We start from the raw sequence: 25,943 nt of genomic DNA, 5'->3' as shown, positions 1-25,943 counted from the left end.
TATCAGCTGGTCTAAGTCCGACTTTGGTGAAAATTATATCTTTCAACCTGGCAGTAGCTTAATACACGGTATGTTTTCAGACTTTTTGACACTGAACTCTCTCATGCAATACAACGGTACGCTCAATTTAAAAACTTGACCTATAAATCTGATGTACGATTTTGTTTTTTAAGCCAATTATGAACGCATGGTTTCGGAACTTAGCTCTGTATCTTGGGACGATATTATAAAGAATCTCAATTCAGTTGACGCTATGGTTTCCTTGTTTTATGAAACAATTAGTAAAATTATTACCAAAATTGTTCCTAAAAAATTTACTACGAAATCTAAATATCCTGTTTGGTATTCAAATAGCTTAAAAAGGTTATTAAAGGAAAAATATGATCTCAGAATCAAATTGCGTAATTATAATCATAATCCCCTCGACCTGATATCCTTCGAGCTGCTGAGGAAACGCTGCTTGAATTTACAATCACACTGTTTTATTAAGTACAAGGTTAGTCTTGAAAGTCTTTTGCGGTCAAATCCCAAGTTCTTTTGGACGTTCTATAAAGGTAACAGAAAGGATAAAAGTAATTATCCATCACGAATGGAATTAGATGGTAAAACTGCTACTAATGGACCTGATATATGTAATTTACTTGCGGAACATTTTTCTTCCGTATATAATAGCAATAATGTAGTTTCAAATAACTCTTTTCATGATTTTTCAGCTGGAAGTAATACATGCTTGAATAATATTTTTGTTGCCCCTGATAGGCTAATAAATGTTTTGAAAAGAATAGATCTTCATAGAGGTGCAGGTAATTTATAATATGTCACTATCATCTGGTACATTTCCGGCTGTTTGGAAGAGAGCTTTAATAGTCCCCTTGTTCAAAAGCGATGATACCGAAAACGTTAACAATTATAGGCCCATTTCCATCCTATCAGTATTTGCCAAAATTTTTGAAAAACTTTTATGTCCTATTATCACATGGCACATTAAACATGTTATAAGTCCTCATCAGCACGGGTTTCTCAAGTGTAGATCAACATCGACAAACTTGGTATCCTTTATAAACGTCATTTCCACGGCAGTTGATTCTCGCCAAAGCATCGATGCTATCTATACAGATTTCAGCAAGGCCTTCGACAGGGTTCCTCATACTATTCTTTAAAAAAAACTTATGAATACGGTATAACGGGTATTTTGCTAAATTGGTTTGAATCTTACCTTAGCAAAAGAGAATCGATTGTTGTAGTAAATAGCTATTTATCTAACGCATACAACGTGTCATCGGGAGTTCCTCAAGGTTCTCACCTGGGACCGATATTGTTCAACATATTTATAAACGATATAAATGAATGCTTTTTATACTCAAAAATTGTATGCTGACGATCTTAAGTTCTTTCGCATTATTTCCTCACCTGATGATACTGATTGACTTCAAAGTGATTTGAATCGTATCATGGATTGGTGTAATTTTAATGGTATGAGTCTAAACCATAAAAGTGTCATGTAATGTGCTTTACCAGACATAAATTAGTGAGTCAAAGGGAATACAGTTTGAATCACTACACTTTGAAAACGGCACATACTATTCGCGACTTGGGTGTAATGCTAGATAGTGCATTACGATTTAATAATCATATCGAAGGAATGTGTAGCAAGGGTTTCAAGAATCTGGGATTTATACTGCGGAATAGTAGCGAGTTCACCAACCCTCAAACTACTATAGCTTTATATAACGCATTCGTTCGCAGTGGGCTCGAATACTGTAGTGTTGTTTGGAACCCTTTTTACAATATTTATATTTCTAGATTGGAACGCATTCAGAAACGTTTTATGTGGCACCTTACTTTTAAATTTGGCTTAGCTAATAAAACACCGCATTATCATGATAGATTGAGTCCCTTTAATATGAACACTCTCGAAAGTCGAAGATGCTTGCTTGACAACCTGTTTCTGCATAAACTAATTAATGGTGTACTGGATTGTCCTGTTTTGCTTAGTTCTGTTTGCTTATCGGCACCTACTAACTGTCTACGTGTCAATAAACGAATGCTATTTTATCGTACCTCAGCTTGTTCTAACTTGGGTTATCAGGCACCTTTAAACAGGATGATAAGATCCTACAGCATTATTTCAAAAAAATCTAGACATAGATATTTTTAACGACACAAATTTTAAATTTAAAATAATGATTAAATTGTATTTATCAGCAAAGTGATCAATTTTTAGTATTTTACAAATTATTTCTCTTTAATATTTTGACTTCTTTTGTTCAATCTTGTAATGTAGGTAATTTAACTGTATAACACTGTCTTAAGTTCTTGTCATATGTATGTTATTTATGTGTGTTATTAGTGTATGTTACTCAAATTTAATGTAGTTATCACCTATAATTAAAGTTACACTCAGACTCTACTGTTATTGTATATGTACTTGAAATTTTGGTGTATACTTTGTTGGTGTTCTATAAATAAATAAATAAATAAAATAAATAGTTTTGTTACAAAAAAACCCTAACCTATCTAAATTTAAAAATTACACCGTTTATAGACAGTTTTGCGCACCGCGACACGAGAATTTTATATATTAGATTTTTGTACGATGTAATTTTTTTCTATTTTTTTTTTTTTGGTCACGTTATCATCCCCATTTCAAATTATTTTAATTTTGGCTAATTTAAATTTATACTATTTTTATTCTGTTTTTTACACTATTGGGTCTTAAAGTGTGATTAATCTATGTTAACAAGTTTTATTACTTATTATGATGCGTATAGGTACTAACAGATTGTTTATTCGTATAAATATTAAACTAACTTTTATTACTATGTTTAAACTCTTTACCAAATACTAAGACTGATTTATAAAATCTGGTGGCTTATTCTAATTTACAACTTAATCTATGGTATTTAACTATATACATATTATATAATAATAGCATAATTGCCTGCCTCATTAATGAAGAGCGACTAATATACATGCCGCCGTGTTTGGCACTGGCACTGGGTCTGGGTGAGGGTGTCCCTATTGAAAATGGAGGCCCTCCTCTTACACGGCCCACGAAGAGTCCCCCCCCTCCCCCAGGTGCATGGGTGGTCATCCAGAGGGTGTACCAGCTGTGGTGTGAGCAGCTCGGGAGCTTTCCATACCGGCGGAAAGGACGAGCGATCGTGCGGGGGCTGCGGAGCGACTGATCACGACTACGGAACGTGTAGATTTCGTGATCACGTTTGCAGTAAGTGCGGACAATCGGGACATTTGAGACGGGTGTGTTTAACGAACAGTGTTAACAGGTTCCGTAGGCAGCAGTACAAAATGGACCGGGGTGACAGGATGATACAAACCCGACACTTGGGCGAAGTGGCAGCACCGACGGCCCCGAAAGTGGCAGCACTGATGGCGGACAGTGCTCAATAAGTAGAGCAAGATGTGGAAGAGGACTTCCATCATCTCTGCTTAAAGGATTATCGAGCGGTTAAGTTACTGATTTCCATTGAAAATCATGTAATTAATATGGAAGTAGACACTGGCTCGGCAGTTTCATGTATAAGTTAGTGTTACATACAAAAATAAATTTAGACATTTAAAACTCGAATACCCAGATGTTGTCTTAAATTTTTATAATGGTATGAGAATTAAACCCGCAGGTGTCATAAAAGCAGTTGTTAAATTTAAAAGTGTCAGTAACAATTTGGAATTATTTGTAATAGAAGGTGGCAAAACATCGCTTTTAGGTAGGCAGTGGTTGATCGAATTAAATTTTAGATCAGGATGTGTCATTTAATGAGGACATATCTAATTTGATAAACAGGTATAAGAAAAAAATCGACGGCTGGCTAGATCAGGAGACGGGCGGGCGTGCGACGCTGCGACTGCGCGCGGGCGCGGTGCCGGTGTTCCACCGTGCGCAGCCGTTGCCGTACGCGATGCGCGCGCGCGTGGACGCTGAGCTGAGCGTGATGCTGCGGGGCGGCATCATCGAACCCGTCGACTGCTCGGACTGGGCCTCGCCACTGGTGCCGGTGAGCAAGGCCGATGTTCCTTGAGAATTTGCGCTGATTATGAGACAACGGTTAACCCGAATTTACTGATCAATCGCTTTCCTTTACCCAGAATTGAAGATGTTTTAGTTAGATTAAGCGGTTCGGCTTATTTTTCAAAAATTGACCTATCACAGGCGTATAATCAAATAGAGGTCGATGAATCGAAGGAGTATACAGTTATAAGCACACATAGGGGGTTATTCAAATACAATAGATTAGTTATGGCTTAGCATCGAGTCCAGGCATTTTCCAAAGAATTATGTGTTCACTTTTAGGCAACATACCTAACGTAGAAATTTTCCTAGATGACGTCAAAATGGAGGGTAAAAATAGAGTTGCACATATAAAAGCATTGGAAACAGTTATTGATCGGCTATATAAAAATGGTTTGAAACTTAAAGCTAATAATTAGTGAGAATCTAGATTCAAGTGATTATAGAATTGGTTTGAGGCTTGAATAAATTATCTACAATTGTTATCGAGTAATTAGTATTATTTTCCACAATTCATTACAGGTCCGAAATTTACACAGCTCGCTCCGAGGCTTGAGAAATCCGCCGCCGCGCTGGGCAGACTTCTGCCCAACGTAGGCGGATAGGACTCGCCGTGTCGGCGTCTCTACGTCAGCATAGTGCGCAGCATGGCACTGTACGGTGCCCTCGTGTTCACCGACGTTCTCGCCACTCGCAGTAACAAGGCCCTCCTGAGGAGACCCCATAGCGGTGAGAGCGATACGTGTATACCGTACGGTGTCGTGGACGGCGGCCACGCTTCTCGCGGGCGATCCGCCCTGGGTACTCCAGGAATAAGTTATAAATAAATTATAAATAGCGCATCGTTATAAATAGCGCTATCGTTATAAATAGCGCATCGTTATAAATAGCGCTATCATTATAAATAGCGCATCGTTATAAATAGCGCTATCGTTATAAATAGCGCTATCGTTATAAATAGCGCATTGTTATAAATAGCGCTTCATTATAAATAGCGCATCGTTATAAATAGCGCATCGTTATAAATAGCGCATCGTTATAAATAGCGCATCGTTATAAATAGCGCATCGTTATAAATAGCGCATCGTTATAAGTAGCGCATCGTTATAAATAGCGCATCGTTATAAATAGCGCTTCGTTATGAATAGCGCTTCGTTATAAATAGCGCATCGTTATAAGTAGCGCATCGTTATAAGTAGCGCATCGTTATAAGTAGCGCATCGTTATAAATAGCGCATCGTTATAAATAGCGCATCGTTATAAATAGCGCATCGTTATAAATAGCGCATCGTTATAAATAGCGCATCGTTATAAATAGCGCATCGTTATAAATAGCGCATCGTTATAAATAGCGCATCGTTATAAATAGCGCTATCGTTACAAATAGCGCTATCATTATAAATAGCGCTATCGTTATTTTCACGGCCCCAGGCGCTATCGTTATTCAAAACGTCCTTCACACCTTCAAAGGTACAAATAATAAGAACAAATGCGAAACAAGAGGGTAAAATGTTTGTCAACCCCCGTCACCATCAAACCCCGCACGACACTCAATGGAACTTCGAACCGACTGCGATTGTGATCCGCGATTTGCGATGATAAGGCTGCTATAATTTGCTATAAATTCCGTGCTTTTTAAGAGGAGTGGAAAAATAAGTTACATTTATCATTTTCAATGTCTACTTACGTTCTTCTTCTTCTTCTTCTTCTTCTTCTTCTTCTTCTTCTTCTTCTTCTTCTTCTTCTTCTTGTCTGTCTCCTCTTTTGCCTTTGCCATTTTTATCGATAACCATCTACAAACAAACCGGTAACAACACTATCGCTCGGCGACAGTGACTTCTCGGAAATATACTCCGATCAGTCGCTCGACCGATCCGTATATTGTATGAGGGTGAGCGGCCTGTGTTGGTAAACAAATCGAGTCAACACGACCGATAATATTTGTAATTTTTAAGTTTAAAAAAGGTTTAAAAAAAGTATACAAGTAATAATGTGATTTAATACTTACGTATGAAAGGAAACGCCATGTTTTAATAAATTTGACTTGGCAGATCTCTTTTTGCAGCAAAAAACAGAACAATTCGGCATTTTTTGAAGGACGTTGATTCAATCGCGCAACTAGATTTAGTCTAGTGATCAGTGCGGCTGCAATTAGTTTTATTGTACGCATATGGCCATTTGGCCTTATAGCTTGACAGAGGGGAACGCCTATAAATGGCTACTCCCCTCCGTGTTGCTCTTTGCTTTAATTGCATTTAGAATTCATTACTATTTGGCTTTAGTATCACTTTTATGTATAAAGCAATATTTTAAGAATATTAAAAAATTTCTAGACCTTTACATCGCTTTCCCAAATGGGAATATCCTCATACAGAGAAGTTTAACCAATAGAAATCTGTACTTGACAGTACAATTCAAGAAAAAGGAAACAATTATATTTACAATTCCATTCGTATATGCCACAAACATTTCGAGGAGTACTTCAAATCATCAAGCAGACGATTGACGAAGAGTTGATTTGGTTGATTTTATTTGCAATTTTTGTATTAAGGTGATTTATACAGTTGGTGCCTGGGATTAAATCGATTATTAAATGGAAAATTTTCAAATATTGATAGGAATGACCATGTTAAAAAATAAGCATCCGATTATTATAATAAAAGACGAAAATAAACAACAGTTTTATAAATGCTATATGGTACTGGTGTTTTATTTTTAAACCCCCGATTTTCTGTTAATATTAGGTAAAATAGAATTAATTTGAAATCAAAATTTTAATACGTAACACAAAAAAATATTAAATATTTTTAATGTACATACTTGTTACTTTTTGATCATAGATCAAGTAAAAAATATAGATAACGCACTTAGAACAAAAAAGTGAAGCCACTTTTTTAAATATGTGTGAGTGAGTGAAGTGTTGACACTTTTTAAAAAAAGTCCCTAAAATTTTTATTAAACAATTAATTTAATATAGGTAAAATGGGTATGTGAAAATAAAAACCTGTTTATAGTTTTAAATATATTTACTCCTTTTTTCGCTTCAAATTGTTAAATAAATCTATTGCAGCCATGTTTTGATTTAATGAATTATATAAATCTGTGTCAATGAAAATTGTGTTTTTAAGTAATTGATGATTTCTCTGAAGGGCAAGTTTTTGTTTTAAAGACGTCAACTCTTTGCTGTAATGATTTAATTTTTTTTTTTTTTTTAAATAAAGTTCCTGTCTTTTTAACTTTTCTCTTAGTTTATGTTTTCTAGGTGTATTAAAGATTGAATCTTGGTTATTGACTGATTTTAGACTCATCCGGTAGGTCCTAGAACAAAAAATACAACATTAAAATACGTAGTAGTAAGTAGTAGTATATACGTGATGGTACTCTGCCAAGTCCACGTTTTGTACCGTACATGTCAGCTTTATCAAAATGGTTTGAACAAACCACATTAGATGAGGATGGCTGTCGTTATAGTTCATTTCGGCTCAGTCGTATAGCATCTACCTATTCTATCTATCTCCTATTAAAATATTCGTTGGAAACCTAAAATCACGATATTTAGTAGTATAATATGAGTAGTTAATTCACAAATTTAAACAGACACAAACGAGTTAAAAATTCATATTGACTTCAATTTAAATAAAACATACAAACACACGATACAAAAAAAACCCCAATAATGATGTCCACTTTCTACTTAATTATTTTTCTATGATTGCCTACAATTTACTTACCCGCATTTTGGGCTAATGGAAATAAAAATTACTGGTAACACTCCCTCGGTACGTCATTTCGGGACATCGAAATTATAAGTTCCGAATAACCTCAATATTATTTTGGAATAACAAGAAATATAAAGTTTTGTATGTACTTACGTGTGAAACGATATTTCTTGAGACTTTTTATTCACTTTGGTATTGTTTTTGCACCATTTAATTACATAAGAACGGCATTTTGAAGGCAAAGTTACTGTACGAGGCCCCGTGAGATACTAACGAAAATGAGCGTTGGTTATACGTAGTTTCGTGGATACGCGTAACTAGTTTCGAAATTGCTTATGTTTCGTAACTAGTTATTTCTGTATATAGCATCAGTTACTACGTTATGTTATAAATACAAATGACGTTACGTACGTTAATATTGATGGATAGTATAATAAAATTAACTTCCCTTCATACTTTATCCAGGCTTACGACTGGCTGCAAAACATGTTGTTTAAATTAATTTTTTGATTTTTGTATAGACAATAATCGACGCAGGCGTATTTAGAAGTTCATTTGATTTTATGTACAGCTTTTAATTATTTTTCGAGATACATACATTATAATTAAAAATACAACAAAAAACCCACACTTTTTAGTATATACTTCAACGCGAGACAATAGCATTAATATGTACGATTTTATTTTTGTGTACCCACACATTAGGAATTCTAAACATTTTTGAATATCATATCAAAAATTGAACCGAAAATAAAAATCATCATATCAAAAATTTCGCTCTAGCGGGTACATCGTTCCATAGCTTAATTGGCTAGAGCGCCGACACGGTCAGTCGGAGACGCGGGTTCGAATCCCGCTGGAGCGGTCAATTTTTGATATGATATTCAAAAATAAATAGCATTAATTTTAATACGAAATAGTAAATTCCAAAATATTTAAAAAGAAACACGACCGAAATTAAAATTTCTTTAAAAAACTGTACATATTAAAATAAACTTAAGGTCATAGTAATTGCGTACAAAATCGCATGAGCATATTCGAAAACCAAGATGCGTCTATAGTATTTATAGCCATCAGCTCTTTTTATCCTATGCGTAAGCGTATCTGCGTATTGTAATGGTTTTGGTAATCTGTTACGTTATTAGACAAAACACTTATGCGCCGGTCGTTGTGTCAAGTTTTTGATAAAACTGCGTACGTAAAATAAACGTTACATTCGTATCGGCGAAACTACGTACATGGTTATTAGCTTCGTAACTAGTTACTAAAACCGATTACGTTAAATAACGCCCAACGCTAGTAGGCGAGTTTCACACCCCTGACTTGGATATGTTTTACTGTCATAGTTGCATTGGTATCAGTAATTTTATTATAATAATCCATTTTTTAAAGTGTTATAGCTTAAAATATTAACACAAATTAAAAATAATGTCTCAAAACCACTGTGCCATACAAGGCTGTAAAATATCAATTTTCAATAAGCCATTTGGTGTTTCATTATTTTCGTAAGTGTTATAATGCTAACTAATATTTGTCTTCAAATTTATTGCTTATAATTAAGTTTAAAATTTCATGCAGGTGTCCTGCATCGAATGAAATGAGAAATAAATGGCTTCATGCTTTGAGAAATAGATGTGCTCTACTAGATTGGTCAAGAAGTCGGGTATGCTCAAAGCATTTTGAACATAAGTGTTTTGATTCTCAGAAAAGACTTAAGGAGAACGCAGTACCGACGTTATTTCCAGTTTATAAAAAAGTGTTGAGAGTAAGCTTTACTTCTTTAATATTACGCAACTTAATCGTTCATATAAGAAAATAGTTTAAAAATCATGTTTATATAGTAAAACGATGGTCTATTATTGAATAGTTAGATTTTTAACTGTTGATTCTAACTTGTTCAAATCTAGAATTTTTAAATTCTTGATTTTAAATGTGTCTAATTATATTTTTGTATTTTATTTCTAGCATCATGATACTACTACACCTGATAAAAATAAAGTAGATAAACTTATGAGTAAACTTACTCAATCAGAACTGATTGCTGACATAAAAAATAGTATGAAAAAGGTAAAAGAGCCTGTCAATTTTGAGAATTTTGTAACTGATGATCTAAAATGTAGGCCAGATGCTTCTATTGAAACACAACTTTGGCTATTAATAAAGAAGCAAGATAATTTAAACAATAGGTTGTTAGAACATGTTGTCCAAAATAAAAAGCATATCGAAGTTTTACAAAAGAATATTGACGAAAAAAAAACTTCAAAAAAAGATGTGGATCAAAATGTGGAGACATACAAATATATAATAAAATGTCTTCAAGAAAAACTTGCAACCTTGGAGGAACAAATTGAGATTTTAACAGCTGTGGAATCGCGGTAGCTAATATGACAAATTGTCATCTTAAATTATTAAGTTTAACCCTAAGAAGTGTTTTCGATGCCACCTTTATATATATCTTTTGTGTAAAATAAATTATTTCTTTAAAAATAAATCTATTTTGTTTTGTATTTGCAGCATGTATATGCAGTAGGAAACAAAACTCTCCCAACTATGATTGGAATTTATATGTATAAGTTATTGAAATAGTTATTCATACTTAATGTTATATTTTTATAATGTAGACATGAAATGAAATTGTTATTTCGTCTAATCAGTTTAAAATTATGCACTATTTAACTAAACTTAGCCACTATATGTGAAGTAGGGCTTTTAGTGCATAGTTTGACTTGTTTTGAATTAATTTGACAATTGAGTGTGAGGTTTTTTGTAACTGTGACCTGCTTTCAGTTATCTGCTGCGGTTATCTGTTTATTATAATCTATACTAGCTGACTCGGCAAACGTTGTCTTGCTTCTCAACGCTATTAAAAAATAGCGGTTGGTGGTAGAAGGGTGAAAATTTAGGATTGTATGTATTTTTCAATGCCAAATCATAATAAAATAAAAAATAAATAATTTATCTAAAAATTAAAAATAAAATCAGGGGTGGACTACTCTTGACATTTAGGAGGTTGAAAAATAGATGTTGTTAGATTCTCAGACCTACCCAATATGCACACAAAATTTCATGAGAATCGGTCAAGCTGTTTGGGAGGAGTTTAACTACAAACACCACAACACGAGAATTTTATATAATAGATTATAAGAACACTTAAGACTATAATTTTATATTTTTGTTTAATTAATAGCATAGCATTCATAAGCATTCTTATTAAAAAAAAAAATTTAAAAATAATAACTCAGTTTGTCTCAGTATTTAATCAGAATGTTGCTGAATAGTGCTAATTGTTTAGTGTAACTAAATGTCATTTTAAATTCATAAACAAAAAATACCAATAAAATTATATACCTTTATAAATAATGTTCTACTTCCATGGGACTTCAATAATAAAATGTTAAATATTTACAAAATATTTTTTTTATGTTTATATCATTAATTTTATGTAATTTATAACCATTCTAAAGATATTTGACAAATCTGATATTTGATCAGTACTAGATAAGAAATAAAATGGTCACTATTACTATTATTTAAATTATATATTTTTTTTATGATTATTACATTAAGCCTTGATTGCATCTCTAGTAACTATATATTTAGAACTAATTTGTTTATTTAAATATAAAATCTTGAAATATTAATAAGATAAGCATAAATAGTTTTCAGTCACAACAGTAAAATATAAGATCATTGAGTTCAGTCTTTATAAGACACTATTTGATAGTCTCACTTTCTTTTCATTTGTTTTTCTAAAATTTGCCTAAGTGTTGCTTTTTTATTTGTCTTGTCAGACAGTGGTTTCCCAAGAGGGATAATTTCCATTTGTTGTAAACGTCGTCTGAATTTCTGGTAAAATTCTAGTACATCTGGATTAGCCCACACATGACGTGAATCAAAATCTAATACTCTTAGGGTATCTAAACTTTGAGCCCTACTTAAAGCAACATATGCTTGCCCTGCTTCAAATATTTTAGAAAGGGACATTTCTACACAATCTAAAGTCAATCCTTGTGATTTATGTATTGAAAATGCCCAAGCCAAGTTCAAAGGTACTTGCCGACGACAAAGCAGTGATCCGTTTGAGTTTTTGACGTACCATCTTTCAAACTTAGCTGTATACTCTTTTTTATTTTTGAATCTGACTACAGGTAAACCTTCTTCAAATCTGACTACAACGCCTCTAGCACCATTTACTAAGCCTGCATTGACATTTATATTCTTCAGTAACATTACTTGAGCTCCTATCTTTAAAAGTAATTTAGAAGGTGCAATGGTCTGCATATCAAGAAGTGAGGTTGCATTATCGCTATCTTGTGAAGAATATAATTTTTCTTCTCCTTCTAAATCTCTTAATTTTGAATTATTAATCATTTTTGAGTCATTGGTATGAGAGCATAGTCTTGTTGCGAGAATTCCATCACTTTCAATTTTTTGTGAAGCTGTTAGTGTTAGACGATCACTGATATCTTTTGTCACACGGCCTATTCTAATGTTGTTAAGGATTGAGATAAATTCCTTGTCTGTTTGTCTGTGAACTTCCTTTAGCTCAAAACAAAGTTCTACACATTTCTCCCAACAAGATGTTTGAAAGCAAAATCTTTTACTAGATTTTCCTTTATCAACAACAGGAGGAAGTTGTAAAAAGTCACCACAGAGGATAAGCTGTATACCACCAAATGGTTTATCATTTTTTCGAACATGTCTTGCTACTGCCTCCAATTTCTGTAATAAAGTAAAACACTCACGTTACTATTTTATAACTTAACTTATATTATATGCCCCATAAGACTCGTGTATATTTCACAAAGAACTCGTGTAATAAAAGCAGATTAAGCAGATTTGTATATCAATACATCTACATGGGTAATAATTCTTTTTACAAAAGATGTGAATAAAAACAATATTTGAGGGGGCAAACAACCAGTTGCAAGTAATTTTTACAATAAACAATTTATATTTTCGCCTTTAAGCAATGAAATATAAAAAGTTTTGAGGTTTGTTTTTCTTTTTTTATCAGGGTAGTATTAAATAGAAGAAAAATATAAACTGTTTGCATTTTTCCCAAATATATGTGAATTGTTATTTAAATGTATATTATTATACCTCAAAGTATGTCCCATCTACCATTGATATTTCATCTATTATAAGATGCTTGCATTTTCTCCATTTTTGAGACACCAATGGTAGTTTAATAGCTTTTTCACACAATTTCTCTAAAGTACCACTACCATCTCCAATGCCTGCAAATGCATGGAGTGTTGTTCCACCTAAAAAAAAAGATTTAGTTATTAAACATTTTTATTAGTAGCCACTTGATTGCGACCATGGTGTCTGCAACATCTCCGAAATATCGGTAATCTCTAAATAATAATTGTTATAAAGCTTAAAATCTTATATTATGATAAGTGACTATAAACTAACCAATGTGACATGCAGCCACTCCAGTTGATGCCGTTGGCATTGTGACATCCGGTGGCAATGCAGACACAATTCTTTTTAACAAGAAACTTTTTCCTGTGCCTGCGGAACCAGTGAAAAAAATATTTTTCCCACTTAGACAAGCCTCTAATACTCTTTGTTGCTCGGCATTTAACAAGCTGGTATTTGTTAAAGGTGACGGTGAATATAGTTTTTTAGGTGCTGGACCCTTGTTAACATCTTCTAATTTTCGCTTTTTGGGAGGCGAAGGCGTGGTTGTTGTTGCTTTACTAATTTTGCTCTTGGCATTAGATATATCTGCAACTGTAACAGGGCTTATTTCTTCAAATGCTTGTGCTTTGCCACTCAACAACTTAGCTCTCATAGTCTGTTTAGACGTTGCTTTATTAACAGCTTCTTTATCACCGGACATTTTGACAAATATAGTCCTTAAAAATGACACCAAATTGATCGGTGGTGCGTTTGATAGAAATAGTGTACAACCAGCTTCTTGAAACTTTATGCTGGCTTTTCCTTCAGCCATAAATTTTTTAAAAACATTGATATTCTTTAAAGCTAGCCGAACATTAGACTGCTTATCGCCTGCAATTTCCATAAACATTTCCCGAAACTCATTGCGAATCAAGCGAATGGAAGCAGTCTTATAATTTACTTTTCGGGTTACGGATCCTTGCGGCGTTGTCCATTCTACAGTAACCGCACACGACAAAAACGATTCTCCTCCTTCCATTATGATTTAATAGATATTTTAATAATTTACGGTAACTTTAATACATAATTTTTTAAATAAAAGTAGTACAAAATAAGTTAACTTGCGCGCACGCATCAACTTTAACTTTTATACACATGTCAAATATTGAAATGTGTGTCAAATAAACCGATGCACATCAACGAAACTCACAAATTCAGACTAGGCTGTATGGATTATAGTCCTTTGCCTTTCCCTATTGGGGATAAATTTTAAAACAACAACGATGCACATCAAACAAAGAAGTCGAAGAATTCAAACTTGTGTCATACATAGGGTTTATTGGTTGTATAATTTCGTTTCTTTAATTTACATAATTCAATTTATATACGCCAATTTACAAAAATTTTTAGAGCCGATCGTTCGTTTCTCTTAATTTATGTATCAAATTTGTATAATAACAATTAATTCGTATATTTGTTACAAGTTTATAAAAAAAATATTGTTAATCTGTTGCCTCAATCCTTTTATTATTATTATTATTATTATTATTATTCGAAATGGCATCATATTTGAGTATCACAACAACACAATAATATAACATGTCACGCTTGTTTAACAATTTAATTAAAAGTAACTCAGGTGGCGCTACTATCAACCCTAAGTATTGAATACAATTTAGGTAAAATGGTAGAGTAAAACGAAATAGGTATGTATTATCGAAGAATAAATGTTATATTCAAGATTATAATGTAGTATCAAAATTATTCTCTCATCATAATTGGATGATAAAACATTGTTGATGAGAAATTTTTATCATCAAATTTTCCAAAGACAAAGTCTAATCGCAAAACGCTTTGATTGTAGGTTTTAATTGGAGAAAAATCAATATTTTATCCGACAAATGATTTTTTAAATTTTGTCCACATGCGCAGGGCCACGGTTCTTGACGCTTTAGCGACAAATAATACAATCAATTTGTACTCATAAAGGGCCGCTAGTGGGAAAGTTTAACCGTTCGGTTTCATGCGAGTTGAAAATTTGCAATTTTCAGCGGTCTCTGCAAAACCCACTTGCTACATTCCAAATATTTATTTTTTACTACTTTATTGTCACGAAAATTTGTCCGCAAATCTCAGATTTGGATTCAGCACCCCAAAATACATTTAGAATAAAAGAAATCAGAAGTACCCCAAAACTTTCCTAGCAAAAACACAATTTATCTGAACTAAAAGTGCAAAAAAACGACATAGCTATCGCGCAGGGATCGTAAAAAGTCGATGGAACAAAAAAAAATACAGTCAAATTGAGAACCTCCTCCTTTTTTGGAAGTCGGTTAAAAATTTTAAATAAGAAAAAAAAATAAGAAATGAAGGTTTATTCAGAACAAAAATAAAAATAAATAAAACGTAAGTAGATATTTATTACCTATTAAATATCTATGTATGTCTATAATCATAAAATAGCGAATGTTATTTGTATTGGTGAAAGCCATTTCGTAAAAAAAGGAACAACGATTCAAAGATTTCGTAAATTTGAAACAGCATAAGTTATTTTTTAGTTTATTTTGTAAGCGAAGCGATAAGGTTTTTTGTAAAATTTAAAAATATATGGTTTTAATTTTAAGTGTTTGTAATTGTACGCAAGGTTAGAAATTCCAGCTCGATCTCCAATTAAAAAGAAAGGGCAATTATGCATTCTACCTAAACCTACCAATTACATTTCAGTTTACTTGAGAAATCTGATAACGATGTATCAAAGGTAATGTCTAAGATCGAAATGTTTTTCTTCAAACTTGATCCGAATTCCATGAAGTAACACAGACGAAAATTATTTGATAAATATCACCAGGTTGTTTGTTATCTTTTAAGAGCCATTTCACAAAAATCGGTAACAATCCGCGAAATTGTAATATTTTGACGTCGTTAATCTCAGTGTTGGATGCAATAATGTAATTTATATTCTTGAAATATAATAGAGCAACCTTTGTTGTAGTCCATAGTCAAATCAGAATTTTGATTTATATTATGTGTATAAAATTATTAACCTTTTCATCAGCCTCCTCCCTGGGTAAACGGTCGCAATGTATACTTTGAAGTCCTACTTTTCAATAACCTCTACGTTGAAACCATTTTAAAAAAATATCATAATATGTGGAATATAATTTTGTTGTCCACTATCATAGATTTTTATTCCATTTGTATCTCTATTAAACGATAAAAAAAAATTAAAGTTACGAATATTTTCCAAATAAGTACAATTTTAAAAGCGATATTTCTCTTAGAAAACTAAGAAATTTTAACGAACTATCTTCATCAAAGTAAACTTACATCATTAAGGAATACAAAAAAAATAATTAAACGATGTTATTATTTTTAATACATTTTATATTAAATAATAAAAATATAGTATATATTGCCACGCATCAAGCCCGGTAAATCAGTCGAGCGCTAGCGCTCTTAGAGGTAAGGTCCACGCCAAATTCTGCGCAGCCGTCTCTTTCGCTCACACGCGCCAAGCGCCTGTTGTTATAGCGGATAAAACGCATTTGATACTTTCATAATAAAATATAAATAAAATAAACATATTACGAAAATGACTGTAAAATAATATAATGATAATTTCTGTAAACAAATGTATAATTTAATTTTCTTTTCTCACACTATCAATACAAATAGGCATTTCAATCTGTTTGTCTTGTTATTTGTTAATTAATATGTTTGTCGGTGTCGATGTCATTAAATGCTTTTTTATTCATATCGTAAATATTAGATTCATTCGTAAACTGAAAAAACTAAATCAATTTAAAAAAATTGTTTCATAAAATTGATTTTTTAAATTTTATTTTAAATTTATTGACTGTTGTTATATAACATACTTGAAATTTTTAACAAATTAATTATGTAAAAAACATTTTATACCATAGTTATAATTTTTATTATACATCAGAAAATGATCACGATGGTCTTTTGGTTGTCACACTATACGTACTAGCACAAAGATCGCGCGGCTCGTACGACTCGCGCGATGCGACCAAATTTACCTAAACTTGCAGAGCGTAAAATTGTGAAATGGCTCTTAAGGGGGTTGTCGGATGTGCCTAACTACCTACTAATAACAATAAATACAATATAATCTCAAAATTCATTGAGTAGGTTTACCTTATATTCTCCGTTGAGCACATCATACATTTTAAAGACAAATTACCTAACGTTTTGTTATCTCAACGGACGCGGCACCGATTTGAATTTGCGATCGTATGGTAGCGCTTTACGTCTTCCAATCACTGGGCCATGTCGGTTTGGAAAGGATGACTACTGGTTAATAATAACGTCTGATTTCGGTATATGTAGGCGTTTCACCCTGTAATATCCCACAGCTGGGCATAGGCCTCTTTATCCATGTGAGAGAAGGATCAGAGCTTAATCCACCACGTTGCTCCAATGCGGGTAGGCGGATATATTCCCTACTATGAGTAACGATCGCTGTCCGGTGCACATGATAACAACCGGGACCGACAACTTAACGTGCTCTCCGAGGTACGATACAAGGACTAACAACCAGACCGGAAATAAATATTTATATAAACACAAATATCCACTCCGAGCGGGAATCGAAGTCGTTCTTATTAAATACCCAGTGTAAGTGAAAAAATAAACGAATAATTGGGTAGATTAATCGCGCCATATCAGTTTCATCGATAATATCCATCAAATTCTAATTCAATATAATATAATTAAATATAATTATGTTTACAGGCAAACAAAAAAACCGACTTCAATTACATCGACAACGTAGATCGACGAAAAATAGTCAAGTAACTATGCGTTATCAAAGATTACTCAAAAAGTAGTTATCATATCTCGATAAAATTTAAATGTGACCACATGATAAACATCAGCTTTTGATTAAATTAAAAATTATCAAAATCGGTACACCCAGTAAAAAGTTATGCGGATTTTCGAGAGTTTCCCCTCCATTTCTCTGGGATCCCATCATCAAATCCTGGTTTTATTATCATGGTACAAAACTAGATAGGATAGAGTTAAAAAGTTCCACAGTTTCGCTGGTATACCATCTAGCCCAACTGCTTTTCCATTCTTCATACTCTGCACTGCCATCTTCATAATGGCAAACATAACATGGCAAACATAACTGCTTGCCAAACATCAAATTTGGCTAACATAACTCTTTACCAAATTTGATTCCAGTAATTTTTGCTTTTATAGAGATATAAGGAAGATAACTTAATAATAGCGTTTTTCTTTTTATGTAAGGGGACATCCATTAATTACGTAAGCTATTTTTCGATCAGTTTAGACAGTTAGAATAGAATAGAAATTTAGTTAGATTTGCCTGGACCCCCTCCGCTTCCCCTTACGCGAGATTGACGTGAATATACCTAATAGAGATTGACGGGAAATAATAAACTGTTCAATTATACTATAGTTCATTTATTTAAAATAAATAAAATTCAAAGCAAAAACTAAATGATTTTAATAGCCATGAGATTTATTTTAGAGATTTAATTTAGCAAAGCATGTTATGTGGTATAATACAACGTAGGGCGACGAAAAAAGCGTCAAGTAAAAACGCATTATTAGATATAGCTCGAAAAGTAGTTGTTAGATCTCAAATAAATTTAAATGGGACCATTAATTAATTGGGAAATTTAATTGACACACATCACCTGTCGATTAAAAAAAATTGTCGAAATCGGTCCACACGGTCAAAAGTTCTGATGTAACATACATTAAAAAAAAAAACAGTCGATTTGAGAACCTCCTCCTTTTTTGGAAGAAGGTTGAAAATAGAAGATTTTGTATAATTCTCGTCACTTTGAATGCGCTGATCTCGCAATACAGTGGATACTGTAGGTTCAAGTAGGTAACATACCTGTTCAAAATTCTTTTTGCGTTAAAGTGTATATATAATCGATTATTATTGTAAATATTACCTACTACTATATAATGCAATACTGCTTTCAACGCGTAGGTTTTTTAGCGATGACAGAAGACATATAAAAATCTTGAAACTGTAAAAAAACCCAAACGATTACAATTCAGACTCAAGTATCAAAGGTTTGTTTCGAACTATCTATAAGATTGTACTTAATTGTGCAGTCTTTTATTAACATTTTAATGAAAATCATCGAAAAGAAATTATATAGTTGAAGTAAAAACGTTCATCGAATACGTATTTAACTTCTATTTAATTTTATTTCATTACCGGAGACAAGCTGTCATTTATCAGACAGCTAATAATTCATCCTCGGCAGTAAAAGCGTCTAAAGATAAACACACTGTTAGAGGTAAACAAAATATACCAATATGCGTTTTCAGTAGGTATACGTTGCAGTACACGCGCAAATTGAAGTTTTTACGCTACAGTGGATAAATTGCATGAGATAAATTTTTTTAATTTGTATTTACTTGTTCGTTATTGAAACTTCTACAAGATTTGTAAAACTATATAAACTACTAGCTGTGCCCGCGGCTTCGCCCGCGTTGAAATCAGTGTGTCACAAATTTTCCCCGGAAAACTTCCAGTGAAACTCTCATCAAAATCGGCTTAGCCGTTCCGTAAACCTTCCTCTTGAAGCCCTGTCTCCAAAACCGCATGAAAATCCATTCAGCAGATTTTGAGGGAATTGATCATATACACTTTTGGGGACTTTGTTTTATAATACACTAACTGTTGCCCGCGACTACGTCCGCGTGGTTATGAAGATAATTATTACTATTAAGATGTTTAACGCAAATTATTTTTTATTTTTTATTTTAGTCACTTGAAATTTTTATCACACTGAGTAACGTTTTAAAAGGCACAATTTAGTATAATTTAATAGTTGTTTTTATAAAACCTCTCTAAGCACCACATTTTTAGTTTTATTTTCAGGCTTGCAGTATAAATAACCTATCAGGCTAACTTATAGCTGCTGTATATGTTTCATACAAACTATCAACCCCAATAAAACCCCCTTAGTGGTGGAATATCGCAAAATCCGTTTTTAGCATACGTCTACTATAAAGAGCCTATCTGCCAAATTTCAAGTTTGCAGGTGTTATAGTTTCGGAGATTTCGTGATGAGTGAGTCAACCTGCCATCCTCTGTTTTAACCCCAAAAGGGAGTTGATTTCTAAAGATACATTATTTGGACACTTTTTCACCATCTATAGAGCTTACATTTTAAATTTCAAGTCTCTAACTTCAAAAACATAGGACTTTTATACAAACTTCCAACCCCCGTTTTATTAGGGGTTGAGTTTCGTAGTTTCGTGTGCTGTGTGGCTACGGCACTAAAGAATTTAGCCACCCTCTCTCTTCCCGTGGGTTTCGTAAGAGGCGACTAAGGGATAACAAGATTCCACAACCATCTTGGAACTTAAGAAGCCGACCGATGGCGGGATAACCATCCAACTGCTGGCTTTGAAATACACAGGCCGAAGACGGGCAGCAGCGTCTTCGGTGCGACAAAGCCAGTACTGCGGTCACCAACCCGCCTGCCCAGCGTGGTGACTATGGGCAAAACACATGAGTTCTCGTTATTTTTGGCGTAAACTTGTGGAGGCCTATGTTCAGCAGTGGACTGTATAGGCTGTAATGATGATGTAATGATGAGTTTCGTAAAATCCGTTCTTAGCGAATGTCTACGCTCTATAAGAAACCTACCTGCCAAATTTTAAGTTTGTAGGTGTTATAATTTGGGACATTTTGCTTTTATATATATATAAGATATATATAGATTATTACATACACGTACTTACATACACGTACATACGTACATTTGATATTTAATCAAGAAAGTTTTAAATAGGTCAAAATTTTGGTTGCCGAAAGAGACAAGGAAAGCAACTAATTGCATAAAATTTTAATAATAAGTAATTAATAATTTTAAGTACCAAATTATATATATATATATATATTTATTATATTATAAGTATATAATTATATATATATATATATATATATATATATATATATATATATTTATTTTTTCATTTTATAAAAAAGGTATAGATAATAGGTTAACCTAAACCTAATGATGTTTTTTTTTAAATTAAATAATGATATATCGTAGGAACATTTGTACACATTTTTGCAATACTCTTTATAACACGAAACTCGATTTCAGCAGAGACAACAGTTTTATAGCTCTGGGCCCCACTGTCTGAAATCCAGACTCTCCAACATGACGTAACGTTCCGCAAACGATCTTTAAATTCATTACACATGCTATATTTCAAAAACCTACCGTGACAGTAACCAATCCTCAGTGCCAAATGACATATGAGATCATCAGTCAACTCGTATGATGTATCGCCGGTCACCATATTATTGTGAACATTTTTGATATAGGTATCTGTAGAAAGTTTCAAATGTTTTCTTATTTACTATTTTGGGGCGGTTAGCTACTTCACAACTTTCAGTCATTCATTGTAAAGAAGCGATCAATTATTTACCAGTATGTTATTTAAAATTCACTTAGGGCCTGTTTTACCAGCTGTGGATAACGCCAGATAACGCTAATCGATGGATACAAATAGACTTTGACAGCGAGAGATAGAAAAGGTCAGTAGGACCTGTTTCTCCTTAATAAATAAACTGACATTTTAAGATTAATAATTGCGAATAGAAATATCACATAAATATAGTATCTAATAAAACTTACGAAACGTAACTCTCTTTCTCTCTTTTTATCTTCACTAACCTATATCTCCCTCTCTTTCATTCGCCCCACCTATCTCACTTTTCATAACATTCTCGTCACGCATTCACCAGCTTACTCCTTAAGTCAAGGGCGTGTAAAGAAGTTTTATTTCAAAAAGAATAATGAATCAAAACTTCTTACTGCGACCACTCAGCTAATTAATATTTTATCAATTAGTTGAAAAAATTTCATTCACGGGCTGTCCTGTTCACTACCTGATTTATAGTTGGCTTCGAGATGGAACCTCTACTAGAATAATATTTATAGGAAGTTATTCGGCACACTAATCTAAGTTGGTAATTTCATTACATAAATTTATTATTAAACTAGCGAACCCGGCAGACGTTGTCCTGCCCGGAAAACAGCTACCAAATTTGATAGCTTACATACTGATAGCAGCGCCACCTACCGGGTCCAATTGAGATAAAAACTATCATATCTTCCAAGTTAGACCAAATTACAGATGCTTACAAAAATTGATAAAAATTGGTTCAGTAGTTTCGGAGCTACACACAGATACAGCGCCACCTATCGGGTCCAATTGAGACAAAAACTGCCATATCTTCCAAGTTAGACCAAATTACAGATGCTTACAAAACTTGATAAAAATTGGTTCAGTAGTTTCGGAGTTACATATCGATAGCTGTTGAGATAAAAACTACCATCTTCCAAGTTAGGCCAAATTACAGATGCTTATAAAACTTGATAAAAATTGGTTCAGTAGTTTCGGAGTTACATAGCGATAGCAGCGCCACCTATTGGGTCCAATTGAGATAAAAACTACCATATCTTCCAAGTTAGACCAAATTACAGATGCTTACAAAACTTGATAAAAATTGGTTCAGTAGTTTCGGAGTTACATAGCGATAGCAGCGCCACCTATTGGGTCCAATTGAGACAAAAACTGCCATATCTTCCAAGTTAGACCAAATTACAGATGCTTACAAAACTTGATAAAAATTGGTTCAGTAGTTTCGGAGTTACATACATTTAAAATTTTCATTGTTAACGCCCACCCCCGAAATCCTTATTGGGGATGAGTTATCCTAAAATCCGCTCATTGATCATTTCTATGTCACATATATAGGCGATTCGTATCAAATTTGGAGTCGATAGGAGCTATAGTTTAAAAACAGGAATTTTCCATTGTTAACGCCCCCCCAAGAATATAATAAGTAATGTGAAATAGCTAGTTAATACCATTTTTACTGTATGTAAATTAAATTAAAATGCGGTCTACGATTAAGATCAATTTAATCATTAATAACTTACGTAAAATGCGCCCTAATATATTATATAACATGAATTTTATTGAAGAGTAATAAAGTTCAAATTGACTCTACATTTTAGTTAGAAAACGTTTGTATGGGAAAAGAAAAGGACTGTTTTTAGGGTTTTCCCGGAAATTATTCGAATTTTTCTCAACTTTTTAAACCTTCCCTAGACCTTGCGAACATTTCAAGACCAAGATAAGATAAATCCGTTCAGCCGTTTTCGAGTTTTAGCGAGACTAACGAACAGCAATTGATTTTTATATATATAGATAGATGAATTATGTTAAGTACTTTATAATATATCAAACATCATAAAACTACGTCATAAGACCTGCATCACTAAGCTTGAGCGTTTTCAGGAAAAATGAGTTTCATTTGATGATTTTAATAGACTCGTCATTTCATTTTTTAAACGTTTAGGCATTTGCTTCATTCATATAATCAAAAATGTATTTGTTTAGCCAAATAAGCTATACCTAATAGCAATTAAAATTATACCTTTCCCCGTGATAATTTTCTTCTCCCTAAATTCAATTTAGAAATGTCTGCCTATTTGTCTGTCACTTTGAACACGCATCATTCCAAAATTAAGCTATGTTAAAAATAAAATCGAACAAATATTCCTTTAAAACATTTACTTATATTTCAGTCACTACTTTTACTCTTTCAGTAGTGTTTTGAATGACCAACAAAAACTTAAACGCAATTGTTTTAAGTCTTATTAAGGCCAGGGGTTTTACATAACATGACTCCATTAGAGTTTTACATTTTTGATGTATAACTTACGCTTGACTTGAGGAGTAAGTTGGTTAATGCGTAAGGAGAGCGTTACAAAATGTGTGATCGGCGAGGCAAACGGAAGTTGAGAGGGAGATATACGTTAGTGACAATAGAAAGTTTTACTTTAGTCGCGTGGTCTAAAGCATCCTTTTTTTGTATATTCTCGCCTGATATTTCGATCGTTATTTCAAAGTATCACACCGATCATTAATTTTTCATAATGTTACATTGTTAGCAAATTGTAACTAAAATTACATTTTCGTTGAAAGTGTCACTTCATTGTGGTATTTTCGCGCGTTTGTTATGAGGGTCTTAAAATGGAGTAATAATATTTTATTAACACGCGAAATCTGAACGGAAGCCGCTACTAAACGTATCAACGCGTCTTGCTTTCAAAGTAAATATACTTATTTTCGCGATCATTTGGAAATATTTGGCGTTGAAAGAAATGTGTACCGTTCAGCAAGCAAACGTATAAAGATAAACGCATCCGAATATAATTTAGCTTTTAACGGTCATTCTCCAATTCGGCGTTCTTTGCCTAATTACCGTGACGTTTTTTATTTTTCACTGATTTGACTTAAACACATTAAAATATGAAACAAATCAAAAATACGAATTCAATAATTAATTTGGCATGTACCAGTTAATTGTGGTTTTCTAGATAATGAGACTTAAAAAAATTATGGTTATGGTAATTAGAAAATGTTTATATTTAATGTAACGGTAATTAGAAAATATGCTGTGTGGTTACGGCAGTAAGAATATAGCCACTCCCTCTCTTCCCGTGAGTATCGTAAGAGGCGACTAAGGGATTACACAGTTCCACTACCACCCTGGAACTTGGAAGTGCCGACCGATGGCGGGATAGTCATCCAACTACTGGTTTTGAAATACACAGGCCGAAGACGGGCAGCAGCGTCTTAGGTGCAACAAAGCCAGCCCTACGGTCTCCAACCCACCTGCCCAGCGTGGTGACTATGGGCAAGACAAGACACATGAGTTCACACCACGTTTTTCTTGAAATATATTCTCTCTTGCCAGGACAAATGCGACTGTTCTCATCTTGCTCTACAAAAATTTGGACGTCTTGTTTGGTTTTCTCTACAGTAGTCCCTATATTATTATTATGTAAATACTTTGGTTCTATTTCTTTATCATGACTTTGTTTTGGTTTTGGATGTAGCGTGTTTTATATTTCAGTCTTAATGCTTGCTTCCTGTACTTTTCTTTTGCTCTTCTTAGCTCTATTGTTTTGTCTCAAATATGACATTTCTTTATTTGTTTTCTATACATGCCTTCTAAATAACAATAAGAGTGAGATTTTTTTACGTATCGGTTTCTCGACAGTTATCTTTGGAGATGGTGAAGTTGGTGAAGTTGGTGTTGAACACAAGGAAGACGCTCGTTCCGTAATATTTACACTTGTATCTTTATTTTCGGTCAAATGCTCATTATTAATTAATAATAAAATAACATACTTTCAGTAGAAGATGATGACAGAGCACTAGACGCGGCGTTGATGTAGTTAAAGAAGGTTTAAAATTTGGTGTCTTTTTCAAGGGAACTAATTCTTTTTCAAAAGAAGTCGACTGCAGAAAAATTTCGTCTTGCTGATTATCTTCTTTTTTTGATTTGGGATTTTCGGGACAATTTTGTACTCTTTTAGTGTACTTTTTAGCGCAGCGAGTATCATAAATCATTGAGATGTGGTGTGACAAAGTTTCAAGAGGATCTGTTATATTGTTATCAAGCACCTCTATATCTAAGGTCACTTCTTCCTCGATTGTTTTCAATTTTCCCTTTTCCTTTTGTCTTTTATAGTAAGCTCTGAAATTTTCTCTACTTCTTTTTTGAGTTTTCTTCCGGCTTTTGGTGACATTTCGCAGATAGGCAGTATTTTTTTATTTTTTTATTGTACCCTTCTTTCTCCTTTATTTTTTTTTTTGATTGCTAATACAAAAAGGGGCATTTTTAATTCGTTCTCGGCATTGTCGCGCGGCAAGCCTTCTATTTTCTTTAACTTCCTCTTTGGTCTTTTTAGGTTTTCCTATCTTATAAATTAAATAATTTGATGAATATAGACATATTTACGGACAGTAATAATAATAATCTACGAAAACCGCGGTAAACAAGTATTACTTTTTCATACAACGGTAATTATAAACATATGGTAATTAGTATACGGTAATTAGAAAACGATAAATTTTCATAAAAATGTTTAAAACCGACACAGTATACAAATTCTAGCTTATTACAACGTACGGAGGCCAAAGTACTGTCTTCATTTACATGATCAACT

At 33.2% G+C, this 25,943-nt stretch overlaps 2 protein-coding genes across 2 annotated transcripts; one reads left to right on the top strand and one right to left on the bottom strand.

Annotated features, from left to right (window-relative positions):
* Positions 1-9,028: 9,028 nt before the first annotated feature.
* Positions 9,029-10,240, top strand: LOC123660263 (THAP domain-containing protein 2-like). Its single transcript, XM_045595357.1, has 3 exons — positions 9,029-9,254; positions 9,328-9,514; positions 9,715-10,240. The coding sequence occupies exons 1-3, from the start codon at positions 9,178-9,180 to the stop codon at positions 10,126-10,128; spliced, it is 678 nt and encodes a 225-aa protein (XP_045451313.1). The 5' UTR covers positions 9,029-9,177; the 3' UTR covers positions 10,129-10,240.
* A 1,029-nt stretch (positions 10,241-11,269) lies between these two features.
* Positions 11,270-13,918, bottom strand: LOC123660353 (ATP-dependent DNA helicase PIF1). Its single transcript, XM_045595449.1, has 3 exons — positions 13,171-13,918; positions 12,853-13,016; positions 11,270-12,471 (listed from the first exon to the last, which is right to left on the bottom strand). Exons 1-3 carry the CDS (start codon positions 13,916-13,918, stop codon positions 11,476-11,478), a joined length of 1,908 nt encoding a protein of 635 aa, XP_045451405.1. The 3' UTR covers positions 11,270-11,475.
* Positions 13,919-25,943: the final 12,025 nt, after the last annotated feature.

The sequence above is a fragment of the Melitaea cinxia genome, chromosome 15, assembly GCF_905220565.1.
Source record: "Melitaea cinxia chromosome 15, ilMelCinx1.1, whole genome shotgun sequence".
NCBI lineage: Eukaryota > Metazoa > Arthropoda > Insecta > Lepidoptera > Nymphalidae > Melitaea > Melitaea cinxia.
This window is presented reverse-complemented; position numbering and strand designations above follow the sequence as displayed.